The following is a 20438-nucleotide window of genomic DNA, read 5'->3' on the forward strand; positions in this document are numbered from 1 at the left end:
CTTGGTCATAGTAGGCTTGCTGAAGGAGCCTGCAAATCAGCTGAACCTTGGTAAGGGGGTAACTCATTAGATGCACTTAGGAGAATTTACTTAATAAAAACTTTTTGTGCTTCTTTTTATGTAGCTTTTATTTTTCCCCTCTCAATTACTTTGTCTTCTAATTATCTTATGCTTTTGAGTGTTGGTTTTTTAGTTTTATTTTTTGTGTGTATGTCTCTCACTGTGATTTTTGTTTTTTGTTTAAGCAAGTTTGAGATTTTTTGATCATTATTTAACTAATGAAGGTTAAGAGGACCACTGCTCTCTGTGTGTTTAACACTGTTGATTAAGTGAATAATCTTTTTTTGAACTGTTTTGAGCTATTTGCCTTTATAGGGAAGACTGTTGTTTTCAAGAATTAGCTGTGGCCTGTTTATAAGTGTGCCATCAGGATGGGGAAATGATTATTTAAGAAGATTCCAAGAGTTTGAGGAAGGGAAGGAAAAAAATCAGAGTAATATAATAGGCAAAAATCCCTTAATGAGCACTATTGCTTTAAAGGGAAGTGGTAGACAGTTCCTAACAAATCTGCAATAAAATTAATTTTGCAGAGATCAAGATTAATTCTATAACCCATTGATCTTTTCAGCCTCTACACTGAATTTCTGAAGCCACGTGAAATAATTATTTTAGTAGTCCTCTCCTTTTTTTGACACTCTGCCCTGTTTCAGTTTTTACTTGTGAGATTTTTGTCTCATGCATTTTGCCTCCACTGCATGTAAGCATGGTTGTGCTTGAATTCTAAGAGATCCAAGGAAATGTCAAGAGTCTAATGATGGTAGGATGGATTTCGGTGCTGAGTAATTTATTAAGTGTTTTTTGGTTTTTGGGGTGTTTTTTGGTCAGGCTCAGAAATAAATGTGATCTTTATGTGGTCAGATATGTAAAAGCTTGAATAATGCCAGAAAATCAGGGTTCAAACTGTTGTGGCCTTGCGTGTGCCACCTCAAACTTGATAGCAGGCATCTGAAACCACATCAGGAGAGAACTGTTGATGCCCACCATGCCAGCATCTTGCTATGTTTGCTTAAAATTGTTGTTGACAAGGGTTTCAATTCATTTAAGACCTCTGTAAAATTGTGTTTGAGAATGGAAGAGGAATGGTAGGAGGATGAACTAGTAAGTGGAAAGGATCCTGCTCCTTTTTGGAGGATTAGAATATTTTATTTCCACAAAGTGCTTTTGTCATTTGGATTCTCTTTAAAGATTTTTCTTGTGCAATGCAGTTAAAAGTTGTGCAGGTTGATTATGGTAACGCTGCAGCAATCACAGGGAATACATACTTAGAGCTCCTGTGCAACACTTCAATATTTTATAACAATTTTACTAGCATGTCAGTGCTTGTTTAAAACAAAATTTCTGCTAAGTCATTCAACACAAAGTTATAGTGAACACGAATATGAGGGTTTTTTTGCCTTTACCATTTTTTGTGGTGCAATGTCATGTTACCATGATTGTGTCTACAGTTTAGGTATTGGGAAACAGCTCTGCAGTCATGCAAGCTAGAAGGCTTGAGTGACTATTGGGGCAGTTGAGAGAGTTAAATAATTACATATAGGGATCATTGACCTAGCTTTGTTTTGTTTTTTTCCTTAAAAGTAACTGAAGCAAAACCATTTTTTGACAGGAAAAGAAGATGGAAGGATTGTTGTCAGATCTATGATGATAAAATAATGCAATAGGACAGACTGTTGGATTGTCCAGCTATACTGTTAGGAGGTTTTTTGGCAAAGAAGATACCTCTAAAATACAGGTAAGGGGTTATATTACAGGAAGAGATAAAGTCAAAGTCAAGCTGCATCAATGTCTGGGAGTTTTGTCATAATCTTACGTGAGATCTGGACTCCTCCCTTGGATTTGAAAGAAGTAGAAAAAAGAAAGGAAAAGAATGTAGGCTCAGAGAAATGTGGGAAGGTACTGTATGATCTCAATATGGTGTTAGACCAAAAGTGGCAAAAGATGCAGCAAAACCTGGAGAATGCCAGTGACCTTTAAGTACTCACTGGTTGGTAAATGCTGTGTTGCCATGAAATTCAGTAGTTTTTATATATATATATGTGTGTGTTTGCGTGTGTGTGTGTGTGTACACAGTTTTCTGTTTCTTCTCACCACAGAAAAGTGATTTGCATTAAGTTTGGGAGATGTGGTAAATGATTTGGAGCATCATAGTTGCTTGTTCTAGGACATCTAAGTATTGCACACATTTTTCTACCCTCAAGAAAGGCAAGTTTGGCCAAATGTCACACTTAGTTGCAATTAGGTAAAAGGAGCCAAACATTTCATCAATCATTTCATTTTTGGGAGAGATCCTTTTCAAGCAGGACACTCACTGTGTGTTGTTATTTCTGCTTTCCAGAACGCCAATATGGAGGTTAAAAGCAGTGAAGATCATTTGAAAGCCCAGAAAATGAAGAAGAAGGTATTGAGGAAGCAGGTCAGAGCTCAGCATACATTGATGAGACATGAGGGCATAAAGTGCGTCTCCCATGCCACGCAGGTGACTGGTAGTTGTGATTTTGATGGTAGTGTTAAAATGCTGCTTTTCTGTGTTCTCTTCTCACATGTGTCTTGTGTAAAATGCAGTTCTTAAAAATGCACTTCCTGAGATTGAGGGTTTTCTGTACTTCTTTGATTTCAAAGCTGAACTGTACTTCAGTAGTTCAGTGTCTGTGGAGAGACTTTGATGGCCTTTGGATAAGGTTTTTTTTAACCTGAAACAATAGTTACTTGGGTTGAGGAGGAGGAGGAAGCATTGGAAATGCTATGAAGTACATAAACTTCTCTTTGTTTGTTGTTTCTCTTTTTTTTCTCAGGCTTCTAACTTCTGTACCTTTATATCCTCCATAATTTTCTGTCAAGTGTAATTTGTCTAAGCTTCCCATTAAAAACATGTCTGTCTTGGAAATCTTTTCCATTTTGGTTTTTTCCTCTAAACAAATTATGGCTGTGGTTCTGTGGGAATTGTGCTGATTTGCAGCTGTTTAAATGGGGACAGCTTTCTCTTTCCTTGCAGAAAAGAGACTTAGCAGAAAGCTACATAGATTTTTGATTTGTAGTGTTCTGCCACAGTAGAGTTACTGCAGATCATAGAATGATCTCACAGAATCTGATGTAGCAGAAAGTGACAGGAACTTGGAGACAGAAAGGGAAGTTAAGTTTCTAATTTCCCTCTCTCATTTATGAAGAAATACAAATGGCTTGAAACACTGCAGAGCAGTATCATTTACCCTGTACTTGTTCATCCTGATTCTGCAAATTCTTTCCATTCATATATGGAAACATTATTTAGGTCTTTATACCTTTTGTAATAAAATCTGGTTTAATTTTCTGTTCAGATTTTACATCACACGGAGAGATGTTAATGACTCAGCCATCTTGTTTATATTGTAAACTCTTTAGAACAAAGACTGTGTTTTTCAAGTGTTGCTTGGAAATGGGTCTGTGATTTGGGACTTGTTCCACTTGAAACTGTCCCAGGTACCAAATTATCCATCTGATCTATCCAAAGAGTAATTTTGGGGTCCAGCGAGGTTCTTACTGGTGACAGAACATTGGAATAAGTGATATATGAAACAAAATCAAAGTGCTGGTTGTAAACTTGTGTCAGGAATATAGAAAATACTTCCAGGCTTTGTGCAAGAGTCTGACTATCCCTAAATTACATCATCTGTTGCTGCATGTGCTGCAGCAGTTGTGTACTGGGATCTTTGTAGATCAAGTGAAAAGAGTGGTTTGAACCTCTGCACGTCCTTCACACACATGGGTCTCTCCATCAATAACATTCTAGAAAACTGCAATAATTAATAATGAGGTAAACTTTGAAAAATATGATCTGTTCCATAGAGCAAATGTTAACAGAGCCTTCACAATAGGCATAATCACAGCAGTGCTCATATAATTATTTTTTTTTTAATGACCCTCATCTTTGGTTCTAAACCTCATTTTCTGTTTTGTTTTTTTTTTTAAACAGAAGTGTGATGCTGTCATTTGAAATAATTGAACACTTTTCCCAGCTGTTCAAGAAACCTCCAAAATTATGTGTGCCAGTGCCACTGTTTGCTTGCAGTACACTTGATGCAGACATGATGCTTCAAAGCATGCATTAACTGAGGAGGTGTTTCTGATAGAGGTTGCAAGGCTTCCAGCCAGACTTATGTGCTGGAATCAAAGGTTTTTTGATTCCAAAGGGTTTTGATATTGTGCAATCAAAGGTTGCATTAGCCTTGTATAACAAGCTCATGGAAATGTAAATATCTTGTTCAGAATACATAAAAGAGTGTTCATGGGTCTAATTGTTCTTTATAATGCTGTTCTCTTGCTAAAATGTTAGTTTTAAATGAACCAACAATAATCACTAATTCTTTTGTTTTTAATTCTTTTTCAATTAGAGCCTGGTTATTGCCAATGCTGGTCTTGGTAATGGGATGAGTAGACAGCAATTGCTCAGGATACTGGAAGAATATGGAGCAATGGAAACACTCTTAATGCCACCAAATAAACCGTATTCATTTGTGAAATATAGGACAACAGAAGAAGCCATGAAAGCCTTTAATGCCCTTAATGGAAAGGAAGTGACACTGGAAGACTGTGGCCAGAACATTGTTCTGTATATTAATTTTGTGGAAAAAGGTACAGTTTTTCTGCTCTCTTATATATCCAGCTTCCTGCATACTGCTCCCTTTTGCTTTTACTTCCTGGGTTGTAAATGTAGGTAAGAGCACAGTAGTTTTTTAAGTAGGTGCAGAGAATGAAAGCTAGAATCTGAGATTCAGGACATAAAATAATCTCTGCTCCTTGTATCCCATGTTAGAATACTCTAATTTCAACTCTATTACTTGGAAACAAAAGGAAAAAAAAGATTTATGTAATTTCCTGACCATTCAATACTTCACAGGAAGATTTTGTGATTAAGGAATCTGGAGAATGAGCTCTGGACAGTTCATTGGATTTCTTGTGTGACCCTAGTCTTGCAGTCTGTATCTCAGCTCCAAGAAGACAAAAAGTCCCAATGAAATTTGTCTTTTTTTTTTTTTTTTTTTTTTTTTTTTTTTTTTTTTTTTTTTTTTTGGCTGATTATAAGCTATTTACTGCAAAAACTGTTGCTCTTTCTGTGAGCTTTCATGATGTCTAGCAAAAAGGGTTCCTGGTGTTGGTCTGGCAGGATTTTTTTGCTTTCTTGGGATAGCAAACTGAATGTCCCAACATCAGTGATATTTTATATTCACCTATCTATTATTCTGTACTCCATGTTTGTACATACTTGATTACAGATTATTCTCTGTATATGGAAGAAATCTGCTGATATGGTAAATCACTAGAATTCTACAAAATTAAAATGGAATTCAGGTAGAACCTTTAAGTGGTTTGGAAATTCTGTTTACCATTATTTTACAGGAAAACCACAAGTGGTTTTGTGTTTGAATAGTGTAAAGTCTTGTTTGTCTTATGCAGTAAAATTTTTAGAAAACGCCCAAATGATGCAAGACTTGGTCCTTACCCTGTTTTGTCATGACAGAAAGGGATCATTTTTTCTCCAAAAAAGGCCACAACAAGGGCTCCATTAAACATTTCTACAGCTGTACTATATTCTCATACAAAGTAATTATATCCCCTTAGGGATCACAGATTTTATTTTCTCTAAAGACTGACAAAATTCTCTTCTTTTCATATACCTCAGTTTCCTTGCAAAGTGCTGTTCCTACAAGCTTGCCTCCAGGCTTAATGGTAATTGAAAATATTATTTCTCCAGAGGAAGAAAGGAGGATGTTGGAAAGTATTGACTGGAAAGGAGATGAAGATACTCAGAATGGTGGGTCCAACTATCTAGACATTCTATACTTTTGCACTGTTTTTTTTCCTGCAGTTTCAGGTTACAGGAAGTCTGTCTTGGTAAATGTATTATCAGAAATGATTCTGTGTTTTTTCTTATCATTTTAGAAATTGGGTCTTATACTGCAAGTGATCAGCTCCTTGGGGCAAGTGATTTGAATTGATATTCTAGAATGGATTTACTTGAGTGACAAACCTGCATCCAGAGACAATTAAAGTCTTTTTCATGTGTCTTGTGCCAAGCACAGGACTGTTTGTAATTTGATGTCCAGCTGAAGAGCTGTGTCTTTCATGTAACAAAAATAACTTAGTTATTTTAATGCATTCTGGATGCTTTCATGCTTTGACTTCAGCTTGTGGAGTTAAATCCTTCAATAAATGAATTCTTGGAAATCACTTCAGAGTTCCTGTGTACATTTGTTCTGTGGAGCAATGCAAAAGGTTATGTTGACCTTAGCTAATGTGTAACTTGGAGATTAATGAGAATGATGGATCTTGATGAATCGGTAGGGTATTCATCAGGTATAAATTCAGAGATCAGGGCAAGAAAAAGATGCATTAAATATGGCTCAAAAAAATTGGTATTCCCTGCTTCTTGCATATACAAAACCACCATCTCTTTGACTCAAAACAGCAGTGAATGTGATGCCTGATGAATTACAAAAGAAAATAAGCAGAAGTGTGTGCATTAAGAATGAGGGTCACACACTGTTTTAATTGCTAATTAAAGAATGGTTAGGCTTAACAGGTAGGATGGAATAGGGAAACATAAATTGCCTCAATGTTTCATGTTTTATGTAGTCTAATCTAACTGTAAAGTTACGTATTCTTACAGCCCAGAAGACATTGAAGCATAGAAGAGTAAAGCATTTTGGATATGAGTTTCGCTATGATAACAATAATGTTGATAAAGACAAACCATTACCTGGAGGTGAGAACTTCCCTATTAAACTGTGCTTATTTTGCACTGATGTTTGAACCATTATGTAAAGCCTTTAAGTGTTGGTGAGTTACGGCTGTGAGAGTGGTTAAAGGAGAGCTTTTGCTGTATATTAACCATACACAAAAGTGCTTTTGAATTTTGAGATTCATTCCAAATTATTGTTAGTGCTTTAAGCTTGTTGTCCAGCCACTTGGAGCCAGAGGTTGTTGCCTTTTGTTGAGGTCTGGTAAAATACGGCTTTTAGGATTGTAATTGTTCTTCCATTTTAGCTTTTTGTTCCATAAAATAATTATGTCTTACAAATTGCATATTAATTTATTTGGGGGATGTGACGTATATTGCTGTATATATTTATCTCAACCAGCTTGAAGCTTTCTGGATGCATGCTGAAATAAAATTTCCTTTGCTCTGAAAGCAATTTTGTAAAGGTTTCAATAACTCATATTTGGAGTTGAAAGCTGTGAGTCAGAGCAAAGCAAGTGAGTCATCTTACAGACGTAGATTTAAAAATAGTAAAATAGGAGAGTTAAATTCCTGTAAAACTTGAAGGTGTTTAAGGTGATGCATGTGTGCTGGGGTGGATGTAGGATGCAACAGAAAGATTCTGGTTATATTAAGATTTTAACTGTGAAGTATATCATTGTAAGAGGATTGATCTGTGAATTGTTTTCTAGTCTCACAGACTATTTTATGTGTGAGAAAAGCATAAACACTTCTTGTGAGAAAACAAGAATAAAGATTAGTAGATTCATGGAAGGGATAGGAGTAACATGTTTGTTGGTGTTATCTTCAGCAGAATTTTTCAGTCAAATCCTCAGGTAAAATATCAAACCAAAGCTTCAGTGGAAGACTATATCTTCCATTCCTGTTTCAAGACAGGCTTAACTTCAGCAGATTTTTTGGTGATATTTCAATCTAATTCAGTAACAGATTTCCAGGGAATAAATTTTTTAGAGAGCTCTCTGCACAACTGACTCTGCATAATAATTTTGCTTCTTGACTGCAACTTTTTTATTGTAATTGGTGCAAACTTTGCCTCTGATTTGATGTGGTTTTATTTATGTGTAGAGATAGTACATTTTGCATTTGTAAGGAGTAATCTGCTTCTGAATGCAGAGGCCTTGGAAAAGTGGCCTTTCTAATTTTGAGATCTTAAAAATGTACCAGACTTGAAGATTAGGCCCCCAGTTCTGATGTGTGTGTTAGCAGCAGATGAAGAGTAATCATCATTAAAGATGGACTTGCCTGTATATGAAGCTACTTCTATGCATTTTCCTAATTATATTTATTGTAAAAAGCTGTCCTGTCTTGTTTACAGTTCTGTTTCTATAACTAGGTCTTCCTGAAATTTGCAACCCATTCTTGGAGAAGTGCTTAAAGCAGGGATATATCAAACATAAACCTGATCAACTGACTGTAAATCAGTATGAGCCTGGACAAGGTAAGTTTATTTGTCCCTCAAAAATTCTGAGCTCTTTGTTTTACATAGTGGTTTAACCCTGGTATGTAACTAAGCACCATGCAGTTGCTTGCTCATTCCCCTCGCTGCAAAGGAAGACAAGGAAGACAAGTGATGCAAAAAAAAAATAAATCCTTGGCTACTGGCCAATCAGTATTCAGCCAGTCCCTGCTTAATGACATCTCTGGTAAACTTCATCCTTAGTGTCGTTACTGAGCATGTCGTCATATAATCATATGGAATCTTCTTTTGGTCAGTTGGGGTCAGTTGTCCCAGCTATGTCCCCAGCTTCTTGTGCACCTCCAGCTGACTTGCTGGCAGAGAAACATGAGAACCATGAAAGACCTTGATGCTCTGTAAACACTGCTCAGAAAGAGGTAAAACATCCGTCCGCGCTTTATCTACACTGCTTTCATCACAAATCCAAAGCGTAGCACCATACAGGCAACTGTGGAGCAAATTATCTACACCCCTGCCAAACCAGTACAACTTCACTAAGAAGCAGGAGAGTGTAGCATCTAACTGTGGAATGGTGTAGGGACAGGATTTAAGCACCGGCTTAGTGTATTTCCTCTATGACCAGAGATGCTTTGAATCAAATCTAAAGTCTTAATACTGATTTCTGCACATAGGAACTTAGGTTCAGAAGTGCAGTTTTTTATACCAGTATTATGGAAAATTATGGTGTTTGAGTCCAAGGCCATGATTTGAACACTAACTATAAAAAGATATAGGAATAAATAGTTATATTTGGTTTTCTAGTTAAGTGCATTTTTTTACTCCAAACTTATATTGCTTCCTGTAATTTGTATACAGTCTCCAGGAAATGGCTCCTGCTGTTAGTACATATGATATAATGTTAGTGCATGTGATACATGGAGTCTTAAGTATGATGCAAGCAGTGTTCCCCTATCTTAGAAATAAGGAATTACTGTATTTTTGTGATTTTTCCCAAACTGAAGGCTTCTGAAGAAAAATAAACCTCCAATCACACTTCTAGGGAATGAATCACATGCTGTACTTTTTGCTAAGCTTAGTCATCAAGGTTAAGTATCTGGCTTGCTTTCCAGGGTGAGTATCTCATTTGTCCTTAGGAAGGAAGAACAATGGCTTCACTCTCAGAATTAATGTCTGACAGCTATTACAGTGTCTGCTGAACGAGGGCCTGAAAAGCGGATCCTATTTGTTTATGTATCTGACAATCTGTTAAATTGATACAGTTGGGTACTTCTGGCTGGGACATCTGAGGAGATTAGTTAGAACTGTAGACTTCTATCCAGAATGGAAGCAGGTTTTTTTATTTTTTAAAAATCAAACAAAAGCTCAAGCCCAAAGCAAAATACCCTTTCTTAAGTGCAAATCAATAGGATATGAATGAGCACAGAGCACGGTCAGATTAATACTGTCTGCACCTTGGTTCTGAGCCATTTTTTCACTGGAAATTATACTTGAAATTTTAGAAAGTGAGTTATGGCTATCAGTATCTAAGCTGGAGGGGCCACACATGAGATACATTAAATGAGGTGGGTAGATCAGTGTGGTCATGGTTGAATTATTGGTGACAGTGTGGAGAGCTGTCAATATTCTCCTGCTGCACAGTGAATTGCACAGCCTTAATTTGTGTGCCTCTTAAACAGAGCCTTAGTGCTTTGTATCGAGGCAAGCTGTAACAAACAGGTAGCTGTCTGTCCTTGGTTTTCAAGTCTCACTGATTTTCTGTCAGATTAAATGTTGGTCTCATAAAACACTTGTATTGTTTCACTGAAACTAATGGAATTCCGAATATTTACATCTGGATGTAAAAAATAATAAGGGGGCTTTATAGAGCTGACTGACACTTCAGAAAAAATTGTTTTCATCTCAGAAATTCTCTACAGAACCCAAAATGAACTTGGGTATAATTTTTAATAAAAAAATAAAACTGGTTCAGTTTGGATGGTATAGGAATGACTGTCTGCCTTGGCCTGCAGTGGATCAGAGGAAGGTGCAGTTGCAGTTCTCTCAAGCTGTCTGCTGCTCTCCCTTGCTCCACTGCTGACTGCTGTTCCCCACCACATGGTGAGATCTTGTTGTGGCATGCATACTGCTGCTAGCACCTGGTATTAAAATGTGTGACACAAGCAGGGATTAGCAGTTTTTTTCCAATTAGCAGATATGAAAGAGAAATCTAAACAGACCCTAAAAATGACTGTTCTTTTGGCAATTCTGTTATGTACGTGTACTCATACATGCACTGACAGATGTATTAGTCAGGGGTTAGCCTAGCAGTGATGTGTGGTTGCCTAGGAAGTGCAAAGCAGAGGCAGGACTTGATCCTAACAGTGCCTTTGAGATAGTAGGTCCTAATGCTGAAGCTGAAACCCTTAATGCAGTTATTTGCTTAGGAAATAGAGGGATTTGAGAGTACTCCTTTGTGAAGGGAGTGGGGAAGAAATATATGATTGTGGGTGAATTAAAGCCCAAAATTGCCATGTGTACCATAACTGTTGGTGCTAAGGGTTACACTGTCTACAAGGAGTCCAAAGTGTTTGAGCAGCAGGGAGAGCAATTTGGAGTCATCCAGGAATGAGTGAGGCCTTGGAGTAACCAACCTGAACTATGTTCTAGGTATTTCTATTGATTATACAAGACACTTAGGTTAAATGTGTCCATCTAACCTGGACGTGTAAATAATACAATTGCCCTGAATTCTTATAGAAGGCAATTCCCTTGTTTATGATAGGTTTTGTTTGTTCAGCCATAAATCCCAGTTTTCCATATGGACATCTGTAGAAATAGAGCTTGTTAATGGAGATAGCAGTCTATTGTTATTGTTATTATTATATTGACTTTTTTGTTGTTTGGTTTTTTTTAAAACAGGAATTCCCCCTCATACTGATACACATTCTGCTTTTGAAGATGAAATAATCTCTCTCAGTTTGGGAGCTGAGGTAACCTTAACGTTTGCATGTGGTCTGATGCTTTACTGAAAAGTTCCATTTTTATATTGTTAATTTGTTAATTTGATTTTCTAGGGTGTCTGTCCACATTCATCCTAACTTAATATAAAATATGAAATGTGGTGTGATATGCTAATTAAATAAGTAACTGCAATATGATATTTTCATTGGAAGATTTGCCAGTGATATCAAGGATTTTTAAATCTTGGCATCCAGGTCTCCATTGGCCTTTCTTCATCTTTATTTTATGCTTTAATTTCACATATTCTGCCTCAGTACTGCAGCCCTGGGCTTTCTTATCCTTTCCATTTCAATGAAAATGCTGACTCTGGCACAGATGCTCTGTTACTTCATTGATGTAACCATAAGAAGTGAATTTCTAGGTTATTGTCTTACAGCATATCTTCGTGATGGTCTCAGAGATGGCTAAAAGCAGTAATTTTAATCATGTGAAAAATACATGTCTTTCTGTGAACTGGACTGCCTGGAGCATTTTGAAGCTGTAAAAGGTTGGAATGTATACATTTTAACCAGGGACACAGCCAGACTTGGACCATTTCTAGATATTTCAGGTGTAGGTGTTGGATTACAGCCCGTTAGGTAACTCATAGATTTCAGTGCCTTTTCCTAATGGGTCATAAATACAGTCTTCAAATGCAGGCAATCAAAGCACAGATGTGTTTGTGGCCAATCAAATGTGCAACATTTGATTGGCCACAAGCCAGTGGCCCATGAAATGTTGCATTATTTATGACTTTTCTTTCTAGTATTCTTACAACTTTTTATGATTTCTTTGTGGTTTTGTGCACTTAGCTCTTTATCTGATTTTAAAATTAAAATATCAGTTGCAGTAATACATGAGTTTCCTATTTTAAGAGTGGAATCCCCTTCTCTATTCCCATAAAATCTTACCACGGGCAAAATTTACACACTCTGTTAATAAATAATTGGATTTGCACATACCGCATCAACCTTTGGTGTCTTTCTCTTCTTCTCTTTATTTTTCTCTCTGTAGGATGATGTTTTTCCTACCTGAATACATTAGACTCAATGTGGTGGAAAACATGCATAAAGCCATATTTCTTGTCCTTTCTTTATTCTCCTCAACAGTAAATTGACACACATTTACATAAAAAGTACCATAAAGAAATAACCTTGCAACCCAGCTGGTTCTGTATTCTATTTTGGAAATTGGCAGACACATCAGAGGAAAAAAAGGAAGCAGAATGCCTCATTACTGAGCAATGGAAAGAGCATTTCTTTCAATTGCTGATATGCTCGTCCCTCTAGTATCTGAGTTAGGCAGATTGTAATAATTAATAACTACAAGAAATGCTTTGGCTTATGAAAAAGAAGTCTGACAGAACAGAGGACTAAACACAAACACCATCCTAGCCTGGTGACTTAGTTATCACTGCAGATTCTCAAACTTCTTATATAATCTTCACAGGCCCACAGAACTGTATAGCTTGGAGGGAATGTCTTAAGATCATGTAGCCCAAGCTCCTGCTTAAGTAGGGTCAGCAAATGTAGGTTGTCCAAGACTGTTTCCAGTTGTGTTTTGAATATTTTTGCAGATGGAGACTCCAGAACCCATGTAGGCAATCTTTTGCAGTATTTAACTTATGTCACAGTAAAAATCCAAACTGTTTCTTTGTGTTCTGATGGAATGGCATGGTTTAATGGTTTAAATTGTGCCTGTTGTTTGTTGTCCTGTTGATGGACATTGTAAGGAAGAATCTGGCTCCTTTGTCTTCATTCCTTCCCATCGTTTATTTATGCACACTAATAAGAGCCATCTTACCTGACTCTGAGCCATCCCTTGTCCAGGCTGATCAGTCTCAACTCTCTCAGCATCCCCTTATGTAAAGATATTCCTTAGAAATCTTTATGGCCCTGTCCTGGATTTGGTCCAATAAGTCCATGGCATTCATGCAGTGGGAAGCCCAGTCCTGTACCAGTTCTGGATAGAGTACAAGAGATACCCCCTCACCAGGGCTGATAAGTGAGGAAAGATCACCTCTCTTTACCAGCTGAGTGCTCTTCCTAATGTAAACCAACACACTCTTGGCCTTTTTTATTTCAGGAGTGCATCGGTGGCTCATGTTCAGCTTCTTGTCACCAGAAACTCAAGGTCGTTTTGGGCAAAGCTGCTTTCTAGCTCATCAGCTGCCAGTGTGTAGAGATACACGAGATTATTCCTGACCAGATGTAGGACTTTGCACTGCTGTTTGTAGAACTCTATGAGGTTCCTGTTAGCATAAGTTGTTCAGCCTGCCCAGATCCTTCTGGATGGTGGCACAACCATCTGGTATCAGCCACTTCTCTTAGTTTGATTGTATCTGCAAATGTGCTGAATGTGTGCTCTGCCCCATCCTCCAGGTCACTAGTGAAGTTGCTAAAACAGTGCTAGCCCCAGTATCAATCCCAAGAGCAGCCCACCAGTGATGTCCCCAACTGCGCTTTGTGCCACTGCCATTTTCAGTGGTACCTTGCAATCTATTCCTCTGTGGGGAAGGAGTTTATCCAGTAACAAAGCACTCGATACTGTTTCATTAGAGGAATCATTGTAACTTTAATTCATTTCTGCAAACCTGATTTGTGTTGAAAAAGGAATAGTTACTGGCATGCATGTTCATTTGAGGTATAAACAAATAATTTTGAGAAATAAAGGCTCGATTTTTCACAACACTGCATTTGTCTTGCATCAGATAATCTACAGTGATCCAGGTTCTTAGGCCTGTACAAAATGAGGTGGAAATGTAGGTGTGAGATCCTTTTTCCTATCTCAGTCTCATGAAACAGCTTTATCAAGAGGTACAGAGAGGCCAAGTGGTTGCCCTGGTTGGTGCAGTCCATTGTGTTTGGCGGAGTTTACAAGACAGATTAATCTTGTTTTGAAGGAGGAAAATATCATTATTGCTTTGCACTTCTGCCTAGCTTATAAAAAGTATTGAATAGTTAGACGGCAAAGCAGTGAGAGGTGATTTGTCTTGTCCTATAATACTTTAGTAGAAAAATGGGGGGTCTCAGGCTAATTATTCCTGTTTGTAACCCATTTCTTTGCCATCTCCTGGGAAACTGCAGACTAGAATGAGACTTCTAGAATATCCTGTGGGCTTGTAATTGCCTTTTATAAATCACCACATGCACCCTGTCTTTATAGAAGCCTATACACTGAAAGTATTAATGAATATCAGTTTCAATGCTCCATTACTGAATGCAACTTTATTTTATTCAGAAATTGTCATACTAGTAAGACAAGGCAATGTGGTAAATTTAGCAATCTTTTATTGAACTTAATGACAAATCATGTTCTGTGTCCATGATTTTGAATGAAGTGCTGCAAAACAATCCTTTCTGTTGAGAACTGGTTTTATTTCAGTTAGGTGTTATTTTCAATGCCTCCATTTGGTGTCTCTAAAGATAAGCAGTTTTACAGTATTTCGTCTTAGAAGCCTGGCCAAGTTTGCAGCTGTCTCAAAAGAATCCTAATTTTAAAGCCTGTGTTGAATTTCTCTTTGCAGGTTTGCAGCAGGAGCTTGATCAATATTGAGATTTTTGTTTTTCCACTTTTCCTAATTTGCCATTTTATATGCTGCTGTGTAAGCCTTGATTCATTAAAAGTTTAGAAATATAGAAGTAGCATTTCTATTATGAGCTAGGTAGTGCTATGAATGTATTCAACCCATAGAAGAGTTTTCCCTTCCTGGGTGCAGATCTTACTCCCAGTCTCAAGTTAACCAACACCCTGCAGTCCTTCCTCCTCATCTCTGCCCTGCCATGTCTGAGACTGCAGTGGGACACCCACTGCACCCTGCTAGAGAGCAAAGCACAGTCATATTTTTCTCAAAAGGAGTGTTGTGTTGGCACAATATCTTGATTTATGTTGCTGTGTCCTATTTTCCTAAGATGCAGCCTCAGGCTTGTCATTGTCTTCTCCTTAGCTCTGATTTTCCTTGCCTTACTCTGCTTCTTATGCCTTGGGCTGGCAAAAGGCTTGTACAAACACTGAGAACTGTGGTCATGCTCTGTCTAGGCCCCGAACTAATGTCTGAGGAAGGAAAGCTTTAGGGATGTCAGCCAGATTTGTGGCTCAGAGTTAAAGGGGGTGGGGGGTGTGAACGGATCATTCTTGACCTCTACCTAGCTTCTGTTCATCTGAACACCTTCATCATCTCTTAGCCTGTGGATCTTAAGTGCTTTGATCTATAAAGAAAACCTGTGACTCTCTTAAGCCTCTAAAGCAGAGCAATGTTTCAAATAAAAGCTCCACCAGACATTTTGAACAACCATTGAGTATGGTCATTTTAGAGCTGATAGAATGAGGTATGCTACTTCTAGTCATCTCTCAGTCTGATAATTGACCCTTTTTCTGGCACTTTTGCTTCTTATCTGTTGATCTATTTCCAATCTGTTTTGTCTAGCAAACAGAAACATGTAGCTGATACTGCAGCAGCTGTTTCTGTAATAGCTGAGAGATTTTATGAGAAGCCTTTGGAAGGTCTAGACTGTAACCAGCCTTTGACAGTTAGCAGCTGTTTTGTGTCTTGCATGAGGTTTAATGAAATAGGCAGGCACTGGATATTGCTGTGTGGTCCACCTCTTACTCTACTTATGTTGGTTAGTTGCTAATTAAGTTTAATTTGCTGTTTACATATATATTGCTTTATTCTTCTTGTAAGGGAAGGCAGAAAGCATCTTAACTATTTCAAGAATTACTATAGCAGTGGCTACACAAGTTTTTTTCACTGTCTATGCTGGCATAAACTGCTGAGTTTAGAAGCTTATTCAGATGAGGTAGGATTCCTAAACCTCAATAGTTTGCTTTTCCAATCTCTAAGACAAATGCAACTCAAGAAACGCATCTTGCAGTCATGGATTTTATTGGTTCTTGAAGAATAGCAACTTGCAGCAACTTTTTAGCTGGAAATCCAAATAGATGTTATTTATAACTGTATGCCAAGTTTTGTTGGTTTGTACCATTTAAAGTGGTATTTAATTTTTGAAAACTAGTGAAGAGCTGCTCCATGTGAAAGGTATCCTGAGCACTGCAAGTTAAATGCATCAGGCTTTAGAAATCTCTCTCTCCCATTTGCATTTACTCTTTTTATAGGTATGTCCTGTGTGTTTCTTTCTGTCCGTGTCATACCGTGATGGGCTTGGGTGAAATACAAGAACCCCCAAAATCAAGGGAGAACTTCCTATTGATGTAATTGAACATTGAAATATGCCCTCTGAGATAAGCAACAAAGCTTGCAGCCCCTTCATGGGAATACTTACAGCAGTCTAACTGCCTCTTTTGGGAAAAGTGAAACATTCTGTTCTGGGTTTTTATTTCTGTGCTGGATGTCTCTTCCCCATATGCATACAGGAATCTGTTCACAGATACCAACACATCCTGCTGATGTTTCCACCTGATGAGTTTTTTTAACCCTTGGAATGATCCTGAAAGTGTAGCTTTCCTGTAGAGTGTTTGGTGGGAATCTGTCCTGCAATTAAAGAACTGGTTGTTGATAGGCTGTTTTAGCCAAGGGTAACAAGAGCAAGCCACTGAGTGATCAATGCAGACAAGCATTTGTTTCCCAAGCACTGTGGAATCTGCTAATCCATTTCAATTTACGTTGAGATAGTACAAGAAGAGCATTTGGTCAGAATTTCCCCCAGAACAATGATTTGATAGCATTATTTCTCTAGGAGCTTTCTGTGATATCTTCTCAGCTACTTGGGAAGAAAAAAATCAAAGCTAAGGTATGACGGAGCCGTATTTTAAAGTTTCATAAGTAAAAATACGCTTTTTTGCTCCCCTTTCATATTGGTGAGACATTACAGTTTCCAGCTGCCTCTTTGTCTGAGGTTAGGCATTTACTACCAGTGGGCCAATACCAAGTAAATAGCTCTGCAAAGGCTGGGTTCCTGTCTCCCTCTGTTGGATTTATACCAGCCTGCCTTCCTCTCCACAGAAGGAAGAAACTTATCATCCCCCACATCTTTCCATAAAGCTGTTCCCCACAATGCAAAGCCTAGTAGCTCCTACTTCAGTGCTGGGGAAGGCAGGCATCCTGTGGTTTGATTGGTGTGGGATCTCTGCTCTGCAGAATGTGCTGTGATGTGCTGTGACTTGCTGAGCTGTTTCTCCTGGGTCTGCTGGAGTGGGCAGTTGCCTTACTCTGTCCTCTGTAGTGATTTTGTTTCCTGTTCATGGTCCATGATTTTGGCTACTGAGGACGAAGGCAGAGCTGCGGCTCCTCCTGGCTCTTACCAGTTTGCTTTCTTCACAGTCAGTTGGTTGTTCTTTTTTGTTGGTTGGTTGTTCTTCATTTGTTTTGATTTGTTCTTTTTTGTTTTGTTTGGGTTGTGTTTTTTTTGAGCTGTTTAGTGTTGAGAAAGGGTTGTGGGAAGAATGTTTTTGTCTCTTGAACTCCTCTGGGCAGTGTAGCCAAAGTGAATGTGGAAAGAGATAAAAAAAACTGGAATTAGGAAGAGTTTGAAAATGAAATCCACTCAATAACACACATAAAAATATATTGAGGTGCTATAAAAAAAGTCATAGGATTCCAGCTATTTTTGTGTGATTGTGAGAAAATTCCTACTGTGACTGAAATATTTTCTAAAATGTTTACAGTCTGCGGTAGGGCTTACAATTTTCTGATAGGGGTCATAACTGTTTAAAAATGAAGGAAAACTTCTGCTTAATTCCTTTACCAACTTGATTCTGTTTTAACAGAGCCTTTTGTCTCTAGGCTATTTGCTGTTTCTGTAGTGTGCTTATTTTGTATGCTGAGGCAGCACCATTTCATTTTCAATTCTCAGACGTCTGGCTGTTAAGGCGCTACCGTGACACACAAATAGATACTGAATTTTTCAGTGGAAGCAAATGTACTCTCTAAAAAGTGTTTTGCTATTCCATAGCTATTGCTACATATTGGTTTTCATGTGGTAGGAAAAATGTAGATAGGTAACAGTCTTGGAAAAACATTGTATTACGGTATACAGTAGCACTAATTTTAAATTAAAATAGTTTTTTTTTCTCTTTTGCACTTCATGCCTCCCATGTATCCTTCACTGATACATGAACCATTCTTCTGTGGTGGTAAAATGAATTAACTGTTTAAAGATGAAGTTTCTATTAATTCCAGTGGAAAGAATATACTTATTGTAATAAAAGAAAAGAAGCCATCAGCTAGGAGACCTGTTGCTGCTGGAGACGAAATAGGTCACACGGACACAGCTCGAGGTGTGGTGAAAGGAAGAGAGAGCTTTATTTCTTCTCCCAGAATTTATGGGTTTCTGACCATGGCCAGGGATTGGATAGTCAGGATAACACCTTCCCAACCACACTGGCCGTGAGAGATGTCCATCACAAGATGTGTATCAGAAAGAATGTATACATATCTATGTTTACAGTTACTGTCCTGGGAAAGTCTTTAGAAAACTATGTCAGCAAGCTCAGAAAATTGAGTTTTCAGGGTGACATAGACCATCAAAAGCAGTGCGGTCACCAGGTTGAGGGAGGGGATTCTTGCCCTCTGCTCTCATGAGACCCTTCCTGGAGTGCTGCCACAGATGTTGGCAACTCTGGGACTGCCAACATAAGCAGTAAAAAGACCTTTTGGATAGAGTCTAGAAGAAGGTTCTGAAATTTATAAGAGCTGGAGCTTCTGCTGTGAAAACAGGGTGAGAAAGTTGGGATTGCTCAACCTAAAGAAGAGAGCACTCTAAGAGAGTTTTCCAGTACTTAAAAGGGGCCTACAGACAGGTATTCCTTATCAGGGCGTAGTGACAAAATGTAGAGTAATGGTTTGATACTGAAAGAGGGTAGATTTAGATTAGACATGAGGAAGAAATTCTTTACCATGAGGGTGGTGAGACACTGGAAGTTGTGAATGCTCCATTGGAAGGGTTGAACCCATGGAAGGGTTCAAGACCATGTTGGATGGTGCTTTGGGCTGGTGTAGTAGGATGTGTCCCTGTCCCTGGCAGGGGGTTTAGAATTAGATGCCTTGAAGGTCACTTCCAATCCAAGCCATTCTATGAAAACTAGCAGGGCATTTGAATTTACATTTCAGTTGGTATTTTTACAGCTGAAATAATTTTTGAGTTAGGATTTGAGTTGTCATTCTTGAAATATACTTCAGTTTTTTAATAGAAACCTCTGTGTTGCTTTTTTAATAGTTACTATTTTCTTAATTTTTTTTAAGGATTTTTTCTTTTGTCCAGAGGTTCATCAGCAGAAGTTACTTTAACTCCCCATGTTATTTTTAGAAGGTCAGTACTTGCTGGGTGAAATGGAATCCTGGTGTCTGTTACCACTTAACAGCAAACAGGCTGAACTGGAGCATTAAAAAGTTGTTATCTCTAGCTGTTGCATTTCAGCTGTACTTCAGTTTTGGAATTTAATAAGGAAATCTAATTTCATTAGATGTTGATGTCATCTCTATTGTCATAGGAGCCTATTTTAAGACTGTGGCAAATTTAATGTAGAAATGCCTAGTCAGTCAATAATAGTAATCACAAGTAGCCTATAAGCAGAGAAACAAGCTTAACTTGTTAAGCTCCTGCTGTGGTGTATTGTCTCTCTTGGCTTTGGACAGGACTTTGTAATAGCAGAAAGTGTAGCATGCAGGGTTTGAAATCTGTCTATATTTATTCTATCTTTTCAAATCGGACTATTTCGTATGCTGTAATATTCTGTTTTTCTTACCAGCTATGTTTTGGGAGGAGTTTCTCCACAGAGCTCTTGTTGCAGTAGTGTTGAACTTTTGCTGAGGAAGTGGCAATTTTGAGCAGTTAAAGTGTGCTGGAGCTGTCAGACATGTGATGCTGATACACTTGACAGGAAGATTGTCAGTGGAAGAGTTGTGCCCTTTACAGAGAAGGAAGTAGGCAGGCAACCTGTTGGTGCTGCCCAGGGGAAGTGCAGGGAAAGCCCTGGTATGTTTGCTGGGGCAGCAGAGGAATGGTTGGAGGAAACCAAGGTTGATGGTGCAGCAGAAGGCAGTGGAAGCTGGACACTTCAGAGTTCCTTGGGAGGTGTTCTTGTTCCTTCTGCCCTTCCTGTTACTGCCTGCACATCTGCCGTGTGTGTTCACACAGCTGTAAATCCAGGGCCAGATGTTGAGGCTCTGGTTACAGCACTTTTGTGTAACTTTGGCTACATTATGAGAAGATAGTCATTGTGCTAATGAAGCAGATGGAGGGAATGACAGCAGAAAGAGATGACATTGTT

At 38.2% G+C, this 20438-nt stretch overlaps 1 protein-coding gene across 6 annotated transcripts in view; it reads left to right on the forward strand.

Moving 5' to 3' along the window:
• Positions 1–20438, forward strand: part of ALKBH8 (alkB homolog 8, tRNA methyltransferase) — a 47350-nt gene that overhangs the window by 2221 nt on the left and 24691 nt on the right. For 3 of the 6 annotated variants that reach the window (XM_015632845.2, XM_015632855.2, XM_015632865.3), the window contains 7 exons: positions 1667–1792; positions 2396–2536; positions 4428–4668; positions 5717–5848; positions 6704–6799; positions 8148–8252; positions 11130–11200. In XM_015632845.2, coding sequence (XP_015488331.1) covers positions 2405–2536; positions 4428–4668; positions 5717–5848; positions 6704–6799; positions 8148–8252; positions 11130–11200 — 777 coding nt within the window. In that variant the 5' untranslated portion in view covers positions 1667–1792; positions 2396–2404. Of the gene's footprint in view, positions 1–1666; positions 1793–2395; positions 2537–4427; positions 4669–5716; positions 5849–6703; positions 6800–8147; positions 8253–11129; positions 11201–20438 lie in introns of those variants that run through there. The other 3 variants (XM_015632886.2, XM_015632916.2, XM_015632906.3) reach the window with 3 other exon arrangements.

The sequence above is a fragment of the Parus major genome, chromosome 1, assembly GCF_001522545.3.
Source record: "Parus major isolate Abel chromosome 1, Parus_major1.1, whole genome shotgun sequence".
Taxonomy (NCBI): Eukaryota; Metazoa; Chordata; class Aves; order Passeriformes; family Paridae; genus Parus; species Parus major.